The sequence below is a fragment of the Ranitomeya imitator genome, chromosome 2 (genome assembly GCF_032444005.1).
Source record: "Ranitomeya imitator isolate aRanImi1 chromosome 2, aRanImi1.pri, whole genome shotgun sequence".
Taxonomy (NCBI): Eukaryota; Metazoa; Chordata; class Amphibia; order Anura; family Dendrobatidae; genus Ranitomeya; species Ranitomeya imitator.
The window spans coordinates 577615769-577631312 of record NC_091283.1 but is presented as its reverse complement, the minus strand read 5'-3'; the positions used below and the strand labels follow the sequence as shown (position 1 = coordinate 577631312).

General features: G+C 43.2%; 1 protein-coding gene across 1 annotated transcript in view; it reads right to left on the bottom strand.

Moving 5' to 3' along the window:
• Positions 1–15544, bottom strand: part of CDH22 (cadherin 22) — a 628328-nt gene that overhangs the window by 18131 nt on the left and 594653 nt on the right. The window contains exons 7-8 of the mRNA XM_069752190.1: positions 9629–9882; positions 1832–1965 (exon numbers count right to left, since the gene is read on the bottom strand). Of these exons, the coding sequence (XP_069608291.1) occupies positions 1832–1965; positions 9629–9882 (388 nt within the window). The remainder of the gene's footprint in view (positions 1–1831; positions 1966–9628; positions 9883–15544) is intronic.

The window sequence follows — 15544 nt, the reverse complement described above, 5'->3', positions numbered from 1 at the left end:
GAACAGACATTCAATAGGGTAGGGGTTTCCAAGGACGACTTGCACTCACAACATACACACATAAGCAATTGTAAGACAATACTAGCGCATGGCCGTGCGGTCATGCGCAGTTTATATAGCAGCAGCACAGGAAGTGGCCACAGCACTTTTGCCCTTCTAGGACCTGCCAAGAGGACCAATGGAATGTGCTGCAGAGCCTGAGCACATGACCCTCGATCTCCAACGGGAGACCTTACGCTGGGCATGCTCAGTACATGCAGACAAGGACTTAGTCCCAGAGAAGTCCGCTCGCTGCTGACCAGCACTGACTTTAATGGCAGAGACTGGAGAAGCAGCACTAACTCTCAGAACAGAGTGAGAATGAGCAAGACGCTGGGACCGACGTCCTTGCTGAGCAGGCTCCACTGCGGCTGGACAAGAATGGGAGACCGCAGCGGAAGTGGCTCGAGATTCCCCCTGTGCAGAAGCGGGAACTCGACCCCTAACACCATCATCAGGGGCTTATCTACAGCATTCTGTATATAAGCCGTCGATGTTACCTGAAAGAGAAGAAAAAGATGTTAGATTATACTCACCCAGGGGCGGTCCTGCTCCGATGGGTGTCTCAGGTCCGCTCCGGCGCCTCCTAGCTTCATTCCATGATGTCCTCTTCTGGTCTTCACACCCCGGCTCCGGCGTAGGTGTACTTTGTCTGTCCTGTTGAGGGCAAAGCAAAGTACTGCAGTGCGCAGGCGCCTGGCCTCTCTGACCTTTCCGGCACCTGCGCACTGCAGTACTATCCTCTGCCCTCAACAGGTCAGACAAAGTACACCTGCGCCGGAGCCGCGGCATTAAGACCAGAAGAGGATGTCATGGAATGAAGATGGGAGGCACCGCAGCGGACCTGAGACACCCATTTGACCAGACCGCAGCGGGAACACCCCTGGGTGAGTATAATCTAATGTCTTTTTCTCCTCTTTCAGGTAACATCGGCGGCTTATCTACAGCATTACAGAATTCTGTAGATAAGCCCCTGATGACGGTGGGCTTACCTCACTATCGATTTTGGGGGTGACAGGTTCCCTTTAAGGGGGTGCCTTGGCGTACAAGTCTGTAGTCACTCTATTTATGCATGCATACTTGTGAATTTTTACATTGCATGCACTGCTCGCTGTGAGCAACCTAAGGTGCCAGCGTCTTGTGACTGCAAGTATGTGATTTTCATAATTCCAGCCATATTCTGGAAAGTCATGTCCGGCCTCACTCAATACACTAGCATTCTACTCTAGTTGCCCATCTAGTTGGCAACTGACCGCATGTTTGCAAATCGCATTCTTGTGATCACAGGCCCACAGCTACCGGCACTGGAGAATCCCCAGAGCTCGTAGTGTTTCTAATTTGAGGATTCAAAAGTCAGCTTTTACATAGAGTGACTGCAGACTTGTGACCTAAGGCAGGATATCTCCTCCTTTAATATATTGTAAAGGATGTAATGATAGCTTCTGTTACTCAGCTTAGAGAGTGAATCTAGATACTGAAAAAGGCATTTTAAATTTCAATATTGGGATGTGCAAACTGTTTTTGACCTAAGTGAAGAAATGCTCTCCATTTGCGAGGTACTGTAGGGTGTGTACAGTCAAAGTGTGGCCAGATTCAGGGGTAAGCACACACAAATATAAAACTCATAAACACCACTTCAATGGATAAAATATAGGCGTGCACTCAAAATATGGCTTCCCTAAGAGATGAGTGATTGATATGACTGGTGAGGAGCCTGCAAATATATTTGCTGATGGAAATTGAAAAAAAAAAAGTGATATGAGCTTAAAAAGGAATATTGACTTGAACTAACCTGCTTCCTTGGCCTGCACTGTTAAATTGTGCCACCCAGAGGTTTCACGGTCCAGGGCTTTGGTTATCCTCATCTCACCGGACTCTTCATCAATTTCAAAAATCCCATCATCAGAAGTTTTTTCCAGTGTGTATCTGGGTGACAGTGCCAAACAAATATGAAGTGAGAAGATCAGAAGTAAGAGATGGAATAAGAAGGAGGCAGAAGGAAGGGTTGCATACATGAAATCTTACCGTGAGTTACGTCAGCAATATTCAAATCCTCATTCCATTACATATAACTGTAATACTACATAACCGGCAGATTTACTTGGGTCTATGTGCAAACACCACAGATATTTGCCCCCACCAGAATATATTTGCCCCCGGAGGTCTCAGGCGGGAGCTATTGTCATGTTTTCTATCACGATTCTAACCTTTTTATAGAGATGAAACATGGCATGGGTAGCATCATCCATCTGACCAATATTAAGTTGAAAGTGTTAGGACAGCCATACAGTGATGTGAGTGATTGTGTTATGTTCATCAGTTCACAATGACTTTGAAAGTATATTTCCCATAAATATCGGATTGATGCAAAACCCAAAATTCATCACTAGCCACTGGTTCCAGAGTGTTTGACATAATTCATTGGAAAAGAGGAAGATCTTGCCTCGGCAATTGTACTTCTCTGCCTCTGAGTATATGAAATCCAGACTTGGTGGCTGGCTCCCAGAGCAGATCCCCTGTTATAATTACCTGTTCACGACAGGAGGTCCTATTTCAATTGAGGGTTAAAGGTCAGCTGTTTGTCACTTCCCTAGTTATAAGTAATCCCATATGTTCAACATGAGGGTGACATGTACCCTCTCTGGAGAGGTCTTTATTTTTCTCTAAGACAATCGATGTAGCCCAAAACACAGCCTGCAACTAGGCATATTTTCTGAAACTCTCTTGCTGGGGACCATTGCAGGAGACCAGACTAGTCTGGTTCCTCCAACGGCCGTTATAAAAACCCTGATTGAGGGAGAGAGGGAAAAAGACAGGTGCGGTGCTTCCTCTGAGTGTAATACATTTTTATCAACAATGAACAATTCTTTTAGCTATGATTATGCTCACCTTTAATCAATAGATAAAAAACAAACCACATACAAAATACACACTATAGTGTTTTTATATGTTGTCTGTTTTTTGTTTTTTTACCTGATGAAGGCTGTACTGTAAAAATAGTTGCTGAAACGAGTTGTATTGTATTTTAACATTTTTTCTTTGAGAAATTAAATTAATCTTTTGGAATTTTCACTGAAAGTGGATGCATTTATGAAATAAGAAGGTGACTAGCGCCACATTTGTTTGGACTTTCTCTTCACTTTGAATCCTCCAATGGCCAGCTATATCAAAGGGCTGCTGCAGGTGTTTGACAACTTTCTCCCTAAGTACCTGCGATGGAGAGACCTGTAAATCAATAATATATATGGCTGCAATCGCCATCGCTAAACACTTAGCTTCCAGCCACCTCTGTCTGTCTTTGCATCATGACACCTGCATCTATGGAGTAGCTGGTTCCATATTTCGCCTCCTGATGACCCATATGATGGGGAAACGCGTCGAGGCTGTGGCTGGAAGCTAAGTGTTGGGTTAACACCCGGACATGCTTTTATTGAATCATTCATTGATGTTCGCTAATTTGTAGGCTGTGGTGGAAGCTGTCTTTTTTGGGTTAACACCCTGATATGCTTCTTCTGAATCACTCATTGATCTTTGCAAGTTTGTTTATTATTTTTATTATGTCTCCATGTGAACTATAATGTATAGATGACTGTTATTTGAACCAGGCTGTTTAACCTATCATCTCTTGGTTTATATGATTCCCCCCTCCCCCTCCCCTTTTTTTCTGGGGTTTAGGATCCGTTTCAATTGTGAAGCGGCCATTATATTTACCTGGTGTGTATTGATTAATTCCTTCATATGCATTGGCATTACAGGTTACATCTCATTTTTGAGAGACTAGTATTTTGTTGGATGGGGGTTATTTTATTGCGTACAATGACCTTTTAATAAGCTCTTTCCCTTCAACTCTTTATATTGCTTATTGTTTTCCCACCTATAGCGAAGTAGGATTTAACAGGGCTAGTCGGGGACAGCCGTCGCAGAGTGGGGGCGCCAAATAATCGTGTCTACCAGGGTGCCAACCTCCACTGCTAGGAAGGGATAGCAGTTTAATATAGGGAAATTGCTAGGTTATTGTAATAGACCAATTGTGTTATTATGTCTCGCACTGGGATAAGGTATTTTTAAAATAATATTACCTTAAAATATTTGATTTTTAAGGGATTACATGTTATATACTTTTTCCAATGTAATACATGTTCTTTATGCCTGCACCACCCAGAAGACAGCCGACAAGGCAATTTCTGAGGATTTGGGTTGAAATAACACACAGAAAAAAGTGACTTGGTGCCTGGAATAACCCTTCTTTTTTTGAAAAAAATAATAACATTTATACTGACCTCTGTTGCCGGTGCTGTTCCTGCAGTGTCAACACTGGTTCTCCAGGGAATTGCGTAACATTGTTATGTAATAATCTGCAGGAACGCGGGATTACGCCACAGACAGGAGGCAGACCGAGAGTTAAAGTATTTATTTAACAAAGAACAATACTCCTCGCAGGGAGTAGGAGGTTGAAGGGGGAAGGTAAGGAATGAGGCAGAACTGGGAGGATGGCAGGGTAGGACAGGTGCGAATGGAAGTACAGTAATAAAGAGGTTAAACTTATCGAACTGGAGACTTCTGATGTGAGGAAGTTCAAGGTTCCAACGGTGGCACCGATAACAGCCGAGCGCGTCATCTCGATAAAGTCTCTGACAGGGGGGAGTCCAACGGTGGCACCAAGAACAGCGGCGCAGGTCGTCTTGTCATAGCCTCTGGGAGGTTCACGTGCTCAAAATGTATTTAGCTCGGTACAGAGTCTAGTATGGGGAGCCACTGGAACGGGACTTCACTCCACGGTGTACACAAGTCCTTGGTAGAGTGGCTCTGGCCTAGCCGTCTATCTCTCTCTCTCTGCATCGCACACTCAGTGCAGTCTCTGCCTTCAACTTGGGTCACCTCCTAGCGTGGAGGGTAGTAGGGAGCTGAAAGTCAGTCGACCACAAATGGTGGACCTGTATGCAGGGGTCTGTCAAGTATGCGGTCACTCTAGGGCATAGCGTGTGTGGTACTCACTACCACGTCAGTTACGGCACCTGGCTTAGCTTCGCATGGTTCTTTACAGCTCCACTCTGCTGGAACGGCTCTGCACTGCTGGTTCAGCTCATCACAGCTGGCACGGCTCTGCTGGCATGGCTAATCCCCCCAGCAATACAGTTCCTATCCTGGACAGCAGCAGCATGGCGTGTCACAGGCCCAGCATTCTCAGGTGGAGGAAGCCAAGCGTGCTGCTCACCACTCTACGCACTACACTCACTTGGCGCTAGCCCCTCTTGCAGCTTGCTCTTTTCCTTCTTATACTCCTGTGGCTGCGTGCTCTTTTTAGGCTCTCCCCACCCCTTCCTGTCAGCAGGAAGCTCCGTCTCTCTCCTCCTTCCCTCCTGCAGCAGGGGAAGGTCCGCCTCTCTCAGACTTACCCCCTGGAAACAGAGGATGCAACCTTTTTAGTTCCGGACTTGGCATGCAGGTACCCGCAGTCCAGACCACATCTTTACATTTGCATCACATGATCCCAGCAGCCAATCAATCTCCTCGCCTCACTCTCCCGTCAGATGTATCACATACATCTAAAGTAAGGGAGAGAGCAGAAGCTCTTACTTCCTCCAGATGTATGTGATATGTCCGAAGGCGAGGAGAGGGAAGCTGCTGCTGATTGGTCACAGGGGTTGCATGATTTAACAATGCTATACAATCACCAGGAGAGCCATTGCTGACACCACTGAAATGGCACTGACAATGGAGTTCAATATAAATCTTATTTTACTGGGGGCAAAGATATGGATTGAAAAGGGGTTATCTGAGTCGAGAACCCATATAACTTCATTTTCTGCAGAACACAGGCAACAGTTAGAATGCTAAGGCTAACATTTATATGGCGGTATTTGAGGACAGGTTTGTGTACCATTCCATCCTTTGGCGCCACGTCAGAGCCTGGTGGCGTTACATCGATGACATTTTTGTTGTTTGGGAGGGGAGTTTGGTCGACCTAGAGGAGTTTCATGTCAATCTTAATGAGATTTATCCAGAATTGCAATTTACTTTGTCACATTCGACTTCACAGATTCAGTTTTTGGACACTTTAGTCTATAAAAATGGAGGTAGATTAAAAACGGACATTTTTATTAAGGATACGGATAAAAACAGTTTATTGTCATTCAACAGCAACCATCCTAGAAAGATGGTGGATTCGCTCCCATGGAGCCAATTATTAAGGGTACGTAGAATTGTATCTGATGATAATCTAGTTGATCAACGGTTGGAGGACATGTGTTTGAAATTTGTGGCTAGGGGCTATCCAAGAAAAAATGTGGAAGCATTTAAAGCTAAAGCCCGAAATTCAACAAGGGATAGTGTCCGTATGAAAATCTCCTCCAGAAACGTTTGTGATCGCATTCCTTTTGTTTCCACCTACAACTCTGTGAGTAATAGGATTGGTGGTGTAATAAAAAAGCATTGGGCCCTCCTACAACGAGGTTTACCACAGGTGTCAGGTTTTAAATTGCCCCCCATGATGTCATATAGGAGGGGAAAGAACCTAGGAGATAGATTAATGAGATCTGATTTTGGGACTTCTAAAAATGTGGTTCAGAAAACATTGAGTACACCGAAACATGGGAATTTCCCATGTCTCGGATGTGCTTGTTGCAATAACATGCTGAGGGGTGACTATTTCTGCCATCCCCACACTGGGAAGAAATTCTATTTAAAGGAGAGATACACATGTTTGTCCAGTTATGTTATCTACATGATTACCTGCCCTTGTGGTCTCGCCTATATTGGCGAAACAACTATGGAGGTGAAAGCTCGTATCACCAAACATAAAAGTACGATCAGAACGGGACTCACTGAGTTGCCAGTACCAAAACACTTCATTGATAGGAAGCATTCAGTGAATCAGCTTAGATTCAGGGTTATTGATCATGTTCCGGTTTTGAGAAGGGGTGGTAATAGGCTACAAATGCTTAAAACCAAGGAGATGAAATGGATCTATACGTTAGGTTCGTTACAACCAGGGGGATTGAATATCGATTTCAATCTCCATGGATGTGCCTATTAAATAGAGCCCCCCTTTGAGATATTATGTGTTTTTTTCCCCCTCTTCTTTCCGTACATGTTGCTCATCATGTTTTTAACATTGTGGGTATTTGTTATGTTTTTATTGTAACAGGCACACATGTGACAGTCGGTGGATGGATAAAATTGGATAGTTTACATGGATATGGGATATTTCTATCTCTAAAGAAGAAGCCTCTCCAAGTTTCCGACTGCCTCAGTGTGGCTGTTATGTATTTTATATTATATGTTCACTATAGTGGTGATAGATATAGTATATTTTGCTATGCCTTGATCTATATCTATGCGTTGACTTGCTAAGATTTAATTAGAATATACTATGTATCGGTGATCTCTATTTAATATTCTCTAAATTAGTTTCATTATTAATGCGTTTTCCCTTGATCCCTGACCTGCTAGTCGGTGCTGGGATATAGGTGGTGTGGGCGCAGTTATGCATTGCGTGTGGTCGGTGCTTATTGGTTCCTATCTGTACGCACTGCGCCTGTGCCTAGACTCCTTCTCCTGGACTGACTGGGAGGCGGGGCTTGGTGATGACGTGATGATGTTTACCAGCGTTTCCGTGGTGACCGGCCTGACTCGCGGGTGTGTGGAGGCGCGGCACTGGCTTCTGTCATTTCCGGGCGCGGCCTCTGTCGGGTCATGTGACGAGGCGCAGTTCTGGTATGACGTAACTGTGCCTGCGCCCCACTGCCTTCAAGCATGGTTAGCGATCATGGCGCCGGGTGATACCGATGTGGGTATGTGACTACAAGAGATCGCATGATTGGGTAAATCTTAGATGTTTTATGTTAGATTAAACGGGATTGGCTATGCTAGGCCTGGAACGTCTGCTAGTCCCACACAGGAAGTTCTAGTCAGATGATTAATTGTTTACTATGGCAACGAATACAGGCGGTGAGATCGAGGAAAGCTAAAATATAAACAAGCACTTGGTTTTAGTGTTTTAAGCAATCTTTTTTCACTGGTATAGAAATGAGGATGAATGTTACTATGTTTATATATACACTACAATACCTGATGTCTATTTTGTTTATGTTTATACAATGTTGATTTATATTGTGAGATGGGCGGTACTTGTTAGCGATTGGCTCCCTGTGTGGTGTCCACGCTATTTAAGACCGCCTGTCAGCCATGTTTGTATGCTTGAAAAAGACCAGCATATGGTCGAAACGTCGCTTGTGCTTAATGGCCGAATAAAGGATTTATTTTAATCTATACACCCGGTGGAGCGCTGTTCCTTTGTTCAGACTGAGAATGCTAAGGCTGGCGCCCATGATCTGGAACTAGCAGCGCTGTGGACGCAGCGGATGTTCGCTATGTCCAAAGCGCTGCCTTCTATTGAAAGCAGGTAAAACTGCATGTGTTCACTGAACCGTGCGGATTCATCACATTCAATACATATTATGGATGTAATTTCTCTTGCGGAGATGCGCCGCATGTGGAAAGACGCGACGCATGTCAGTCTCAGAGTGTGATCTGCAGGCATCTCTGGACACATAGTGGACATGGGCTTTCTAGAAATCCCATCCACTATGCTGTAACATCTGGCCACTGCGGGTTTGATGCTGCATAAGTATGCAGCGTCCAACAACCAGAAGTTCCTGATTGTGGGTACATACCCTAAAAGTGCAATTTTATAGTGGCTGTATATCTTTGTGTTTAGCTCATATTATCAGATTGCGCTGACAGACCTCCTTTAAGAGTGTGAACATGTGCATTTACAGAAGCTGAGGGAACGCCCCAGGTGACCTAGCACCCAAGGCTTTTTACCACCATCAACCTTCTTATCAATTGTATAGCAGTATTGCTTTTAGGGCTCGCACGAGCGATGATTCTCCCTTCTAAGAGCAATGAACAGATTATGGTACTGACACTCTGCTGAAACGCAGAGATTATGCCGAGCATCAGTTTATTGTGATTCCATTCTCTCGGATGAGAGAGTAGTATTATACGTGTGGAGATAACAGTGAACATAATTTCTCCATCTTCTCCACTGTGTCCGCATAAATTGGACTGCACTCGGATGACATCTGAGTACAGTTCGATGATTTCAGCGCACTCAAAGACTTGAATGGGGGCTAATGATTCAATTTGCGGAGCAGCTCACAGAATCATCATTAAAAAAAACCCACAGATTTGCACTGCCCCATAGTATAACATTGGTCCAGGTGCTATCCGATAAAACATCAGATAGCACTCCTCTGAGTTATACGCTCGTGTAAGCGAACCCTTACATTATATAACACACTGTGGGTATCTTTGCTTCATATTGGTAGGTATTATTTGGTTATGGTGGCAATCACTTATTTATTTACTGTACTATATTATATTAGGAAACTGTATGGAAAGCATTTATTCAATCTTTGCAACTTGTAGACACCTTAATTTCTGATGCCTAAAATTAGGCAATATTTGGTATGCAAATTGGCAAACTGTATGACAGTCTAACATGAGGTGGGCACATCCAAGACAACAGCAGAATAAGAATGATTCCACATGAACAGCAATTCCTTATTACTATTCAGCATGATACCTGATGGAGTTGTTTGCTTTATCTGGATCAGTAGCTGTGATTATCCCAATCACAGAGCCAACATGTGCATCCTCTGACACTTCAATTATCCCACTCAATGGATGAAATTGAGGAGGTTCATCTACATCCAGCACTGCCACTTTTACAATTGCTTGATCCCGGAAAGTCCCCAGATCGGAGAAGCGAGGGTCCAAAAAACGATTTTGGGCTTCCAGAACCAATGAGTGCTCCTTCTGGGTCTCAAAATCCAGCGGCTGTAAGACATAGTGAAGAAAAGTTGTTGATAGCGTGTTGCTAAGGCACTGCTTCTAAATGATGATTATGTAAAAAATAATACATAATTTCAACATGACAACGGTAAATAGATGCAAATATCAATTACTCGCAATCACCTTACTGTCTGCGTCCTTATTTAACATGCTTGATAAATGGATGCGCTCAATATTTCTGCCTCCATCGAAATCAAGAATACCCTTATTAATGATTGCCTTGTAATTACTTTAAGATAAAAAGACATTTCTCCAGCCCTGGAATTTAAATGATGTTTAGTCTGGAGTCGGAAGGCTCACAGGCTGTGTTGGCCACATTTGAGAAAGCTAATAATTGTAATTGTGCACATGTCAATGCAGCTTACCACATAAATCACCATAATATATTCCACAAATCAACTGAATATTGTTGGTTTCTAAGGAAGAAAACCTGTGGCGCTAATGGATATTTAAAGTGGGCTCGCTGATTTGAGGAATATAATTATAACTGAAGCTATTGTTTGGATACCAGCTGATTCTACGAAAAGACGTTTGTTACAGGTTTCACTTTTCTCTTTATATATGTGATAAATGCACATGTATGTGTGGGCAGGGCTTTAAACCGGGCAGAGCTTTTGTGTGGCCCTTTTACATACAAGGATTCCTTCTTTGGGATGATTCTATGACCTGTAATAGGTTTACTGAGATTGTGGAAGACAAGCACAGCCATTACAGTTTCTCAAAAAAGGCATTAGCTTAAAGGGGTATTCTCGTGTTATGAAATTGATATCGCTTTTTAGACAACATGAAAATAAGCAAGTTTGCAATTGACTTGCTTTTTCTATCTGCTTTAATTCTCCCGTCGTGAGAGACTTATCTTACATAGTGTACAGCTTGCTGCTAAGAAGAACAACCACCAGAGCTTGGTCAAATATGCATATTAGTAACATTCTAGGCTTAGGAGCTAACTCATTAGATACTAATGTCTAAAGCCAATTTATTTCTGCACGCGATGCTCATACTCAATACTGAATAAATTAAGATGTTTTGAAAATTTAGTTTCCATTTTTTTATCATTTACATATTGTGAAGAATATGAGAGATATAATTTCATGTCAACGATTTGTATACTATGGGGCTTGATTTTATAAAACCCACTTCAGTGTGCACCTGTTACAGAACACCTAGACCCTCTTCAGTATGCAGCTAGTTCAGCAGGGTAGCCAAGCCTCAAAGGCTGTGAGTGACAGATCTCACACTCTGACCAGCTCAGAGCAAGACAAAGGCCTGCATGCCTTATAGTCCTGCTGAAGCTGCAGAGAGGTTCTGGAATATTCCAGAAACAATTCTATAAGGAGTTAAGGAGATACTATACATCCTAGCCATATATTGTGTATATTTCTGAGACCGCCAAAACATGGCAAAAGCCTGCCATGGTCTTGAAACATTCTAGCCCCCAGGGTATGGAGATTAATAGGACAGCTAGTAGAAACCAGATAGCAAAGCTATCTTTGGTCTTAACGTGTAGCAGGGCCCTGGCTCGATCTGATGGTGTCAAAACCTCCTCCCTAGGAACGTCTATTAAGGAATTATGACTCATCTGAGGTTTTGGAGTTTTTAGCTGCAGAGGCAAGGAAAAGGGATTTAGGTTCATTCGAGAGGTCAGAAGGGGAGTGACCGACAGGGGATAAAGGCTAGTGTAAGGCAATGTGGTCCTTTCCTTTGTATGCTTGCTGGTTTCTTCAAAAGTGGGGGGCACATCGAGTAATGTTCTGAGAAGGGACCAAGGAGACAGCTGGCAGCCCATGCCACCTGCGGCCCAGCACACACACATGGTCGAACATCAAACCTGTAATTGACATATATTCTGCTTATATCTTTTGTCCTACCACTATCTGTAATTGCATTTCTGACCATTGTGTATGTATAACCATTGTGTATATAGTGTATTGTCTATATAATTTAACCCAGGGCTGCTCTTTTATCTCAATCCACAAATCTACATGTCTGTTTCTCAGTTTAACTTTCCATTCTTTCATGCTATGGTGCTGGTTTCTGGCCCGATATAATCCCGTTAACAGACTGGGCTTCTATCTATCGAGGAACTGGTGGAAGTCCTACCAGATTGGCAGTGCTCTGTTTCACTTGTGCTAGTGAAAGGGGCCTATTATCCTGTCAGGGTTGTGAGTGAGTGTGATGCCATGTCAGTGAATGCATGGGCCACATCCTCTTACTCCTCGTGCCTCTCTGGGCTCATGTGGACAGGATTAGTCTGTGTAAAACTGTCCCAAGCTCACCTTACATGTCCCCAGGGGGTGTGGAACTTCACATTGATGAAAGTTGGGAGACCGCATTATGTGATCCGTCTGACCTAATAGTGACATCATGTGGGGTTGAGAGTTGTGGGTGCATTACATTAAGGTGGCAGCGGTGGGATTCTACGTTATCTCTCTGTTGTCTTCCTTCACACATTTCATTAACATATCTATCGATCCTGTCATTTCCATAATTCCATGACTACTTCTTTATTATAGCAATATTGAGAACTTTATATTTTTTTACAATTCATATTTTGTAAACTTTTCTTAGTTTACACTGTATTTTTTAGTCCCCACGGTGACAAATGGCTTTACAGGTGAACCAAGATGGCAGCAATGAAAGTCTTCAACAGGCTTACAGCTGCCATGGCAACCCATCGTCCCCCAAAGATCATTTTGTGCAGGTGGGCTATGGGCAATGGAAAGCAACTGCTGCCACATTCCTAAGCTCTTAGATGCAGCTTTCTCGATTGACACGGGGATCTAAGAGTCTAAAGGGGTTGTACATTATTCTGACAACCCATTGTGAATCAGTTTGTCCCCAGTAAAATAACACTTATACTCCCCTCCAGTGCCGGTACTGTTCCAGCAGTGTTGGCACTCGTTTTCCTGGGGATCACATTATACTGCTACGTCATGTGATCCCCGCGCCCCATGAGAACTGGCGTCATTCTCCTGGACGTATCAGACATTAAGAGGAAGTGAGTGGTCAGCCGCAGCTCTGACTTCCTCTTGATGCCTCATTCATCCAAAGATGGGGATAGAGAAGCCAGTGAAGATTTGGCAGGGATCCCATGACTTAACAGTGTGATCCTGAGAGAGTGAGGGGCACCACCACTGGAACAGAGCAAGCATTGGAGGTGAGTATAAGTGTTGTTATTTTACTGGGGGGCAAACATGCTGATTGAGAAGGGGTTGTCTGAGTAGTGAACAACTCCTTTAAATTGTTGTGATGGGACCTTGCTCTAATAAGAGCATTTGCTCTTGAGTGCCATTTGTATCACACAGCTGGCGCAAGCATTATATGGAGCGAGCCCAGGTCCTAAGCCAATTCCTTATGGTGATGGCACACTTCCACTGTACATGTACCCTTGCTAAAGGGTTGAACAGTTTTACAGCCATCTGAAGCAATAAAATGTTGGCAGTTTACCCTAACCTCATTGTAATAACATGTTCACGCAAGGTGCAAATGATTCTTTTTGAAGAGCCAGCGGCAACCGCTCATTAATTATAACAGTACAGCATAAACAGGGGTACCATCACTCAGGTTGGTCAATTACTTTATAGGTCCAATTCAACAATGCTGTTCAAGAATTTGTTGTCTGTAATGAGCTGTGATAATGCTTTTTTTTACATGTGCTGCTCAGCACATTGGAACATGCAGTAGGCTGGATAGCAGGCAGTGCAGGCACAGCGTTACCAGCCTAGAAGCTGCAATTTTACATCATTCTCTGGCACCCTAGTGGACTCAGAAATAGCATATGGCTTTTTTTTATAATCTCCTTCTATGCGCCTTCACGTAATTGACCATTGATCCCTTGATTTCAATGTGGCTTGACTTAACTACTCTTTCTCCTCATATTTTGTAAGACTACTTGTTGCTGAGCCTTTGTCTGGATCTCATTATGCATGGTTTCCTGCCTTGCTATCCACTATTGGTGACTAAGTGCTTGTTCTTGGCTTCCATTCATGTGTGACCGGCTACTGATGACTGTATACTCTATGGGCAGCAGCGTGTTCAGTTAAGGCTCTATTAAACTTTCTTCAAAAACTTCATCGGCAATCTTGTCTAATTTGACAAGTAGAATATGCTGCACACAGCACTATTTTTTATGTCATAATGAAGGACAACTTGATGAAATCCTACAAATGCCAATATAAGTCAATGAGGGACATTGGGCATTGATGGTATTTGTTGCATGATGGATGGGCAGTTATACTCAAAAACTACGAAGCAAGTAAAAATAATAATCTAAGTCATCTTCTACTATTTAACTGAAATTATTCAGAGAATAAACATGGGGGAATACCACATCAGGGCTAAATATTACAGTAGCACGGTGGTGCAGTGGTTAGCACTGCAGCCTTGCAGCGCTGGGGTCCTGGGTTCTAATCCCACCCAGGACAACATCTGTAAAGAGTTTGTATGTTCTCTCTGTGTTTGTGTGGGTTTCCTCTGGGCACTCCGGTTTCCTCCCACATTCCAAAGACAAACTGATAGGGATTCTAGATTGTGAGCCCCATTGGGGACAGCGATGATAATGTGTGTAAAGCGCTGCGGAATATGTTAGCGCTATATAAAAATAAAGATTATTATTATTAAAGGAAAAGAGGCTCCTATAAGTAAAATATATGCTATGTAGGACTTTTTCTCCTGAGCATCTGTTCATCAGAAAAATACTTTATGTCCAATATGATATTCTGAGCTACTTGGCATCTGGTCCTGTTATGCAGACTGCAAATGAAAAAATGATTAGATTAATTACTAGTCTAAAAAGTTGTCCATTTTTTCAGGCCAGTTTTTTTTCTGAAAAGCCTTTTTTTTTTAAACCTAAAAAAACATTTTTGTAATTGACTTTTAAAATGTTGCACTATTTTACTTTCACAGAGGTTTCCCTGCACAATCAACTTTGATGTGGTCTGTGGTTATATATCAGCCAAAAATATACAACATGTATTTAAGTAAGAGACAAATTGTCCTTAAATGAGTACCTCCTAGACAAATGTTGAGTTTAGAGATTTTTATGCCAATCTTGGCCGACTTCACAAACTTTTTGAATAGTGGGCAGACAGCTTGGGTTCGAGGGGGCCACGCATGTATGCTAGTCCGTTACTTGTGAACATTTCTGTTGGTCGCGCACAACAGTTGTAAGATGCCCCAAAATATTAATGAATCTGGGTCTTTACCTTTAAGATACTGATAGGGTTGGCGGATTGCACTAAATAAATTTAATAGAGACGTGCGATTGCAACTCGGGGGCCACCGTGCAGAGATGTTAAACTGCAGCTAGTGTGAACAATGACGGTACACACATTGAACGATAGCTAGCACACGTCAAACGTCACTCAGTGAACTACACACGAAGCTGTGTCACTCGCAGACAGAAACAGAATAGATGCTCTGCAATAGAGCTGTGTCACTCACACACAGTAACAGAGTAGATGCTCTGCTATAGAGCTGTGTCAGTCGCACACAGTAATGGAATAGAAATAATGTTAGATACGATCCCTGTTAGCCTCACAAGGGATCGAAACCCACACACGGGGTAAATAGCAAACAGTGGTCACACAGCCAGCAAAACCACTCAGCCAATTCCTCTCCTGAGGTGCGGGAATTCTATTGGCTAAAC